This window comes from Orbicella franksi, chromosome 8 (genome assembly GCF_964199315.1).
Source record: "Orbicella franksi chromosome 8, jaOrbFran1.1, whole genome shotgun sequence".
Taxonomy (NCBI): Eukaryota; Metazoa; Cnidaria; class Anthozoa; order Scleractinia; family Merulinidae; genus Orbicella; species Orbicella franksi.
In genome coordinates this window covers 24,944,744-24,955,328 of record NC_138152.1, presented here as the reverse complement: position 1 = coordinate 24,955,328, position 10,585 = coordinate 24,944,744, and the positions used below count along the sequence as shown (strand labels likewise).

At 40.0% G+C, this 10,585-nt stretch overlaps 1 protein-coding gene across 1 annotated transcript; it reads left to right on the top strand.

Annotated features, from left to right (window-relative positions):
* The first annotated feature begins 606 nt into the window (after positions 1-606).
* On the top strand, positions 607-7,154 carry LOC145495841 (uncharacterized). Its single transcript, XM_081475425.1, has 4 exons — positions 607-1,347; positions 3,706-4,473; positions 4,968-5,240; positions 5,667-7,154. Exons 1-4 carry the CDS (start codon positions 1,047-1,049, stop codon positions 6,137-6,139), a joined length of 1,815 nt encoding a protein of 604 aa, XP_081331551.1. The 5' UTR covers positions 607-1,046; the 3' UTR covers positions 6,140-7,154.
* The last annotated feature ends 3,431 nt before the right edge of the window (positions 7,155-10,585 follow it).

Genomic DNA, 10,585 nt, shown 5'->3' with positions numbered 1-10,585 from the left:
CCCTCTACTAATGTAGATCAGGCTCTGTATCCACACTCACCTTACTGAAGGTTCGCCCATTGAACGGCCTACAAGAGTGTTTAATGTATGTAAATTCGAGTGGTGTCCGCTAGTAGGCAAAATTGTAAACGGCCTTTACGCTTTAATCCTCCATCACTTTGGTAATTAATATTTTTGATTCCACCACTACTGGACACTTTTTGGCCTTCTTCTTAGAAATTAAGGAAGACTCGATAGAGTCAGCTGTGACGTCATAATCTTATCTATAACGAACTAAGTGTACTCTAAAACCAATTTTTGGCTTTGCAAATGAGCTCAAATGGAAAGAAGCTATCTGAAAGGGCTTGACAAGATTAACCGTCCACACCAATTTGAGCCGAGCCTACAATATACCTTTTGTATGACAAGGGTTAAAATAATCAAAATAATATAAAGAATGTCAGGCATGAAGTCACTCGTTTGCCACCTAGCAAGTTTACGCCAAATCTTTTTTGATATTAGACCTAACGAGCTAATTAAGATTTCATAGTTTTGCAAGCCCTTCATCATTTTGGAGTCAACTTCAGCTATCGGGATACCCTCTGTGTGCAAAGTCGAATAACAATGAAGCAGAAATGAACCAATGACGTCACAAACAATTTTTTAATATTTTTAATATTATTCACAAATAAGGACTGCTTTAACAGGCTTATGAAGACTTTAGTGTGATTCCTTTGATGAAGTATCAGTATTTTTTTTGTTCCGAAATAGACTCCAAATCTACGGTGACTCTAAAAAATAGCTAACATTATATAACTAGCAACAAGTACATACGTTTTGCTAACCAAAGTTTAGTTATATTTCCCCCGTGCCCTCTAACCCACTATGTAGACTAAACAAACTTTGGAGAATCAGATACGTGTTGTGAAGGTTGACTAACAATACTCACCTGGCAGATATCGAGTGTCAGTGAAGCGCGCAGAAATACCCGGATTTAAGTGTTGGTGATACAGCAGTGTGCTATACTCATTTCTTTCCATCGGCGATTTATCGAATGTGCGCTAACCATGCTCAGGGAAGTGGACCCGTCAAAGTATCATCGAGTTGGATATTTTCTTCCTTTCATCAGGCCATCGTTTTTGTCAGTCATTCTAGTGTTTGTTTGTGGAATTCTCTTCATGAAAAATGAAGAAACAAATGATCGCTTGTTCGCATTGGAACGACAGATGGTGGTTTTGATAGAGGAATGTTACGTTACGAGGTTGAATGCAAGACGGGAAGATATTCCGACAACGATATACAAAGGTGACAGCGAAAAAAGTAGGCCAATATCATCTTCGACAGAAAGCCTTTCCTCGTCTTCATCAGGTCCGTTGAATTTGGTATTGAATTTGCGACTGATTTAGACTTTGACCCCAGTAGACAGTATTAATTTATCACTTCGCTGTATTAGTCCATTTCAACTAGCCCGAACTCATTCAAAAAGGGGCGAATATGTGTGAGAAACAAGTAAATGAAATGAAATGAAATTCAGGGGCAAAACAGTCCTTTCCAACCTTTCATGATGGGACAATGTATTTTAATTTTTCTTGTGAAAATCTTAAATCAAACTTTTAGCAGATTCCCTCTACATGCGATAGTGTAAGAAGGTCGACTGGGCTTTTACATCATTTGTCAAAAAGGTAACTACGTACTTAATTGTTGGCATTCGTTCAGTCTCCTACTAGCCTTAGAGCAACAAGTTCGCTTGCAGTAGGTTCTACTCAGTCCGAGAATACATGCTTACTAAATGTATTACTAGTTTATCTCGTCGAGCTTTCTCAGAGGTCAAGGGTAGCCCACACGTACTTTTTTCTTAGACCTCCTCGAAATCTAAAGCTCTGGTTTCATTCCTTTGTAACTACCTCCCTGATGTGTTTGCTGGATAACCAGTATTTCCTTGTGAAACTATGTTCTGCTTTAGAATCTAAACACATCTACAACTTCATCATTCAATATGTGTGATAAGTTTGTTATCAGAAGCAGTTAGCTATTTAGTCTCTTCAGAGGGCCTGGTTTGGCGATTTCTTAGCTGGCAGTTAAATCAGCCAAGAGTAAAATTTGCAGATCTCAGATGTCACCCATCAGTTAAGGAAAATCCGCTTGATTTCTTAGCTGGCAATAGCACCCATTTCAGATACTCTTGACAATCATGCAAGCAGTTCCAAGCACACTGAGTGAGTCTTTTCAGCATTTACGAAGTTTTGAGACCTCCCGGGTGAACTCCAATATAAAGGGGACGGAGGTGCTTGTCGTATAATATAATGTGATATGATTTTTCCAAGCCACCCCCCAGGGGATTTTAGAGGTTAAAAAGCGGTTTTGGTACCTCTTAGGGTGTTAAGCCTCAAGAGAGCCTCAGCGGGAGCTTCCGCGGAACCAAATATCACCGGAGATAATGTGTTGTGTTATAATTGGTACCTCTTAGGGATCAAAAAATTTCAAGTCACGCCTACAAAGCAAGATCTTGGTACCTGTTAGGGTTTTTTTTGTTTTTTTCAAAATTTCCGCCGACCACCCCCGTCCCTTTTATATGGGAGTCCCCCCGGGTTGAGTCCCAGCAAAACTGACAAGCTGCCATCAACATGTTGATGGCAACGTGAATGATCCTGTCACTCGAAACAGATGCTATGAAAGGCTCCCAGTCTAGAAAGCCGGCAAGCCTATGATATCACATCTATAGTGCCTATGATATCACACAGTGCTCTCCTGGGCTATAGAAAGCGCGATTAGGTTAGCCTAGGGTTAAGCGTAAATTTTAATTTCACTTTTATGCACTTAAATAAAGGTTTTACTTATTTACTTACTTACTAACTTGATAAACTTGTAATCCTGGATTAGCGTTAACTGGTTTTAAGTTGATAGCAGAGAGGGCCAGGGTCATTAATTGGTCGCGAGGGAATATTTTACCCAATTTGTTAGCAGTCAGAAATGGTGTCACACGGAGGGGTGGGGTACTCCCTTATATGGGCTATATAGGTATGTGCGACCCAAAGGGTATGGTTTTTCAGCCGTTTTGGTCTTGAATAGGGTATCGATTTTGGCCATTTTGGTCATAAATAGGGTATGGTTTTTTGCACTCTAGTCTTGAACTGGATATGTTTTTCTAAAAGAAGCTAATTTTTCATCGTTATTGATAAGACCATCAACAAAAGCCCTTCACAATGGCTTTAACATCGGTCTGAACTAGATAACTGATTATAAGGCAGGTCTGAGACAGGGTATCGTATTTTTGGTCTGGTCATTAATAGGGTAGGGAAAATCGTAGATTTTGGTCATAAATAGGGTAAGGGCTTTGGTAGGCGGGCCGCACTCCCCTACCCAATTTTTCTAGGAGTACTTCACCTCGGGAAAGGGGGGGGGGGGGTCATGACACAGTCTGTTAGTTTACGAAATAAAAATGTTATCTGCCAAGTTAAAATGTCGAGACACCACTCGTTAGTTAGAATTTCGACTTGTTTGACAGATAAGTGAGAATGATTTAGCCACCTGATGGTTCTCGGCTACCTATGCCATCTTAGCCCTTCACCGAAATAAAATAAAGGCTATTCATTCATTCATTCATTCATTCACCGACTCGTCACAGAGTAAATGCAAGGTTTCATGCTGTTAAAATAGGTTTCAGTTGGTTTGCAAACGGAACATGTGAGTATAAAATATTTATCGATTTTTTTTTTCACTTGTCAGATGCTGTTGAAGAGCTTTCTAGCAGTCTTGATCACAGATCCCGAAGGGATGCCACTGCCAATGCGACAAGAGGGGGATTTTCAACCGAAGACATACGCCGTGAGATTTCTTTTCAATTGGGGAGATTCATTCCGAATGAATACTGCAGATCGAACGCTAGGGTATGCCCTGCTGGTCCCCCTGGACGTCCTGGTCCTAGAGGTTCCAAAGGGTCTCGTGGCAGGAGGGGGCCAAAGGGGACAAGAGGGAAGACTGGGACTCAAGGTATCATGGGACCTCCTGGTAAATACGGAAAACCAGGAATGACCGGACCTACCGGACCGAGGGGAATAAAAGGAGAAATGGGCTCGCAAGGACCCCATGGTGCCACCGGAATATCCGGAGAACGAGGAGAACAGGGAGAAACAGGACCTCCGGGACGAAGAGGAGAAAAGGGGGATAGAGGCAGTCCTGGACCGACGGGTGTGCCGGGACCCCCTGGGATACCCGGAAAATCAATATCTGCGCCGCAAACCGTTTTACTACCAGGTGAGAACACAGTCGACGAAGAACAAAACACGACTTTCAATTGCACAGTCAGTGGAAATCCTACGCCAAGGATTGAATGGAAATTTGAAAATGAGATACTTTCGCCGGGATTAAAGTACTCCATTGAAGAAGGAATACTGACTATTAAACAGCTGAATTTCAGTGATGCTGGGTTGTACTCATGCCTGGCTACCAGTGCTCTGGGATCAGCTGAAGCCTTTAGCAACCTGACTGTTCGAGGTAAGATGACTCAAACTACAGATATTTAATGTTTATCCTGAGCTAACCCTGAACAGATGAAGCGATTATCCCAAATAGAATGATGGTTTCCCAAAATGAAGTTATTTGGTCGTCAGGATGCGTTAGATTATACAGCCTAAACGCTGTTTTAGGCCCTCTGGTTTATACTGTCGGGTCGGATATCAAAACAAATTTATAAGCTCAACCAGCTATCTCTGGCATGTCTCCAAAAATTTCTCAGTCCAATACGTCTTTTGAGAGGTAAGACAATGAGGATTTCTAAATAGATTTTCCGAATAGTGATTTGGAAGGCGAGATGAATTAACTGGCCCAAAAGCAAAAACGATTGTCAGCCACATGCAGGCCCAAATTCTTTCACTTTGAATCAAGGGCGGCCTCATTGCAATTGAAAATATCAAATATATTCAAAAATGGTGTGGGCTGTTCGTATGAAAACTAAATCCAATGATCATGAAATTTTGTTTTGGATTTAGCGGCACCTATCTTCACCAAGAAACCTCCAGCAGTAGTCATGCCTTTCGAAAGCACGGACTTCACTGAAACTTGCCAAGCAGAAGGTTTCCCAACTCCATTTGCAAACTGGAGTCGACTTCTTCAGCCGTTTCCTTTGGCCAGGACTGAAGTAAGGGATGGAAACCTCAAAATAACAAACCTGATTGCCACCGACAGTGGATTGTACGAGTGTGTTGTGATGAACTCTATGGGTTTAAAGAAGACCAGGATGAACCTGGTGGTGCAGAAAGGAGGTTAGTATTGTTTACTGAGTGTTTTAAGTCAGGCGAAATCAAAACAAATTGCGTTTCATGTGCATGCTAACTTGCTACCTTCGTCATTTCAAATTAATTTTACTCACTTTCCTCTCTACTCTTTTCCTCGTGCTTTATCAGTTCTCGGTTTTCTGGAAAGTATGATAAAGATTGCTACAGGCGCTCCTTTTCTTTCCATGCTCCCAATCTTCTCTCTTCTTGCATCAATCGAAACACCAGCCCCTCTCACCCTTCAACAACGAGCATATTCAAACCATGACACTTGAAATCGGTAAAATGAGGGTTCTTCATATTAACAAAAGTATTGATCGTTTTTCATTCTCTGGTCGCCAAAAAACTGTACAAACATGTCAATTGTTCACGGCTCGAGTATCCTAACACTAATGGTCAACTTTGTTTCTATAGTGGATTGCAGCTGTTGGCGCTCCAGAGACAAGATTCCAAATGTTGGATACAGATACGGGTCGAGAAGTTCCTCGGTTGAAGCCATCGATTTTCAGACCAGCAGTAATATAATCTTACGCGGCTACCGACTGTGGAATGATCGAAGGTTATTTGCTCACTACAACATCACAATTCAGCTGTACGAAGGAAATACTTCCATTGCCAGTAAATCTCTAACCTACAACAACAGATTTTCTAGCAAGGAAACATTTGAGGTGTATTTTTCACGACACATCTATTTACAAGCGGGTGTAAATTATACTGCCGCTGTAAGAATGCTACAGGGTAGCTACGTTGCTAAGAATATCGGAATGAATTACAACTTTTGTTCCGGAGTTAATGTTTCTTTCATGAAATCTAGTTTGAAGGTACCAAAACATAGCTCTTATGTTCACCAGATACCGGCTCTTATCTTTCTTGGTTTAAAATGTTGAAGAGCCAAATTACCTGCTTTCGACCTTAGCAGATTAAGCTAAAGTACTCAATACTGCTAATACTTAGTTGACTGTAAGAGGGTAAACAGGCATCCCCCCACCCCTACCCCAGAAGGGAGTACTTCTGACTGGTGGTAGTTTTCTTTGAATGACAATCCCACGGATTGTCACTGTTCACCGCGTATACGACGGAAATGCATCACATAACTATATTACCTGAACCGTACAGAAGACTGGCAACAGTACAAAGAGAAACGTCGATTTCTTACTGTTTGCCGAAGATCCCCATCTCTTTTCCGAGAACTTTTTAAAAAATTCTCCATATATTTTATAAAGATCAGTTTCAGTCTGTACATTTCCAAAGTTTTTCGAAGACTTCTCAAATTTACCAATCCTGAACACATTTTTATGTTTATTTTGGATTCAGACCACTGATGTATATCAAAGCGAACGCCGCCGGGAAACTTAACTGGAATAGGGCCCGTGGTACACTGCCCGATATGCAACGGCTTTCCAGAGTTTTGATTGGCTATTTACCTCACAAGATCAAATGATTAGTTTAGTTTTCAGAAGTGAATATCAAGGACTGCAAAATATAGGTGAATCATGGAAAGCAACTTACACACTGAAGTGCTCTCCTCATTTGACCTATACCAACACCGTGGTCATGAATCACTTTCGAATCACTCTACGATGAAATACAGGGTGCCTTTGTTTGATATCGTCTAGTAATGGGTGTCTCTTATCCAAAAGTAGTAGATCCAAAATTCGGCCATTCAATCATTCGATCTAACACCAAATCACTACAAACGATTTTGGAATTTTGGGATTTTTCGGTGTTTTTTAATTTTCGTTTTGTTTTTTAGTTTTGCTCTGACGACAATGCCTCAAAAGCTCAAAGCATGTGGTGTCCACCTCTAGTTTGAGGCAGCAAGCGTTTGTGCTATTGACATGATAACGTTTGTTGATTCATTCTTGTTTGTTTTAGGGGAAAATGTTACACTTCCTCACTTTCACTTGTGAAACACAAAAGTAATATATCACTGCCGTGACTGAAAGTGTAAAGAAATTGATTTAATACACGTATTTCCAATTTAGCTTTATTAGAACTTTCCCGTGCAGTAAGTAACATAACGATTTGAGAAACTTCAACGCGTACTGACATTAGTTATTTGAGGAAACAGGTAGAGAAATAAAAAATGACCTTCCTTGCAAAGATGACCTTCTTCCTCCTGATTGTAAATGTACCTGATGATCAGTTCCCTCTGTGAAGAGATACATATTTTCAACCCTGAATAAAAACTAGTTATGCAATGTTTTTGAGCTGTATTCTCGATATACACACGAGCCTTTAGGTGTATATACCAAGGAAATACAAGCGACAAGTGGGATATCCCATGGTATACGACAAGAGAGCGTTGCATAACTATTTTATACCATGCCATAGAAAATACAGTGGCCAACGCTATCAATGCGACATACGCGCGACGCACGCGCGATGGGAAGGCAACGGCTTTCCTTTACTCTGATTGGCTGTATTTTCTATGGCATGGTATAAATAATAAATATCCTAACCCTCTTATCTTTCCTCTACAAGTCAGTTTTGGATGAGATGTTTTGGGATCAGCGTGGTGTCATTATTAAGGACATCCTGTAAGTTCTCCTCTTCTAGTGATGATTTGTTTAGTCATTATCAATATTCTTCTATTCTTTTCACTAAATAGAGTGAAAAGAAATCGCGTTTTCAAATGCACTACTTACTATTAAAACCATAAAAGTTGCAGGTGTGTTGTGAGTGAAAACATAAAAATCAAAATAACTGGACAGGTTTACCTTTTGAACCTGGTGTAACTGAAGGACTCCCAATGCTGGAGTACTGACGGCTGACAATATTGGGTTGCTTGTAACCATCAGCTAGGTTGGAGGCGACTTGTGGAACAGACTCAGCAGAAACCAACGGAAATGCATTTGATTGTGTGGCATCATTATTGTTTGTTGCGTCAACTTCGTTCGATGTGATCTGCTGTTGAATAATAACCAAATCACTTCACAGAAGTTTCGTTCCACAAATCAGTTTTCAGGCCGTTTGTTACCTCGTTTGGGCAGAACGAAATGTCCTCTCTGCTGTCGTATTTGTTGTTCGTTTGCTTGATTCTACAACATAAAGAGTGAATTAGACATTTGTTTTTAAGTCAAAGCATAAGGGGCTGTAAAAGCAACACGTGCCATAAATAAGTACTTAGAGCAGAAATAATGAGTGTTGGTTACAATCCATCAAAACTCCAAACGCCAAAGTTTGCGTTTTGAGTTCGAACTGTCAGTCACTGTCAGTCAGCAAATCGATATGAGCTTTTGAGCAGACTAGCAAGACGTCCGATCATCAGCAGAATTATTTTTGCTGTTTGACAGCTTGGTCGTCTGCAGGTTGAGCTTAGCTTCTGTGTAAAAAATTATTAGGATGATAAATAGTGGAGGTGTCACAGGTCACATAGCTTGGTCAAGGCATTTAGTTATATAGTTAGTAGGGGAGCAGCGCGAAAAACGGCGAGAGAAAAAAAAAAGACATAAAGACAAAAAAAAAAGGTTTTAAAAAGGAAGCGGAGGAGATCACAAAGAAAGGTGGATTTCGAGCGATTCACCGTTTTTTCGCATTGCTCCACAACTAATCGAACGCCTGGAACAGGTATCATCCACTGAGCTTATTAAGTTTTACTCTAGCGTCACTGTCAGAAAACTGTTCTCTTTTAGGAATTGAGAATGTCCACCTAAACATTTCGCGCTTGAAGAAAGCTTTTGTTTATTTCGTAATTTTGACCACTAACGTAAATACTCTTCTCTTTGTACCTTGTAGTTTTAATTTATTACAGAAGTCAGGTGCTTCTATCATTAATTTAAATAAATGCAACAACCTTCTTCTGTATGGTTTAACCTTTTCCATGAGATACATATTAATATTGGTTACCTTTCCAGCTCCTCCACCAGTGCCTCCTCAGATATTTCTAGCTTCCCTTTCGCTTCCTGATTCACTTCCTCAAAAACCGTCCTAAAATTTAAGTATAGCGTTTATTTTCATTTGTAACGATAAAGTTACAAAACCGTTTTCACTGCCCCTTTTGCTGTAAAACGTCAATGCAACTTTGTGACGACTATTACATCATAACAAATGCCCATACTTTCATCTGTTGAATGGCCAATTGCCTCTATGAGACGTACCTGCAGCGAATCATGATAGCTGCATTCATGGAAGCAAATATCCAATCCAAGATGATGAATACAACTACCATGACTCCTTGCAGGCACGTCTCATAGAGGAAATTGCCCATTACATTGCACACACGGTATACAAAAAAAAAAAAACAAAACAAAACAAAATGAATGAGCACATTAAAGATCAGTCCTTCAGTAATTTCATTAAGCAACGTTAAGAAAAAGTCACATTTTCCAGACTGAAAGATGAATACGCACAAAAGGAAGAGTGAAAGTGGGCTAGGTACTTACAAAGCCGTTTGCAATTCTTTTGCAGTCACATCAAACTCCAGTTTGCGGTTAAGTTCACCTGAAAGAGAAAGTAGTTTTATGCGGAAGATATCTCAGATTGCTGGTTTTAGGAATACAAATGGCCTTATTGTAGTTAAATGATACTTCCACCGGTTAAACTATAAATGAGTTCCATATATATTGTGCTGTGGTCGTGAATTATATATGCTGTCGATGGTAACTCGGCCAGTGCTCTCGGTCCGGTGTCCCACATGCTGGCCATAATGCCTACGTATCTCAAATTATTCATGAACTTATAGCTGAAATAATATCAGCAAGATAGTTATCGTTTAACTCTACACTAAAAGTAATTAAAGAAGAGATAGTTACAAAATAAATTTAATGTGCCTCTGGTAGAAGATCTGTTACAAACCTTTTGCACTTTTGGTTTCCATCTCTAACTGATGAAACTTGGCACTCAGTTCCTTCAAAGCAATGTCCTCTTTAGAAACTAAAAACGTTAGTGGAGTCTGTTATTGTCCATATGAAATATCTGATATTTTGCTTCTAGTATGTGATGGATAATTTCCTTCATCCTACATTTTGACTGCTTAACGGATGGAGTTTTTTTCGGTGATATTTCAAATAACTCTTGCTTATTAATAAGAATAAAAAGGAGAGTATACAGGAGAAGATTGCGGCCAGAATGATGAAAGACGAATTCAGTGGAATTTCCAGCCCCTGAACTTGAAACTACGAGAAGCCTGAAGTCTCTGAGACAAAGTGTCTTATAGATATAGAGTTAGAACGTGACGCTCGTTGTAATGGGGTCTTAAATGACTGAGGAATATTTCTACTTTCCTCGATTCTTTTAAACTGAGGGACAGATTTGCTACTCTTATGTAACATTAAGTAGTACCAACCTTCAGATTTTGTTTCTTCAGCCTGCTTACTCCACTCTTCCATTTC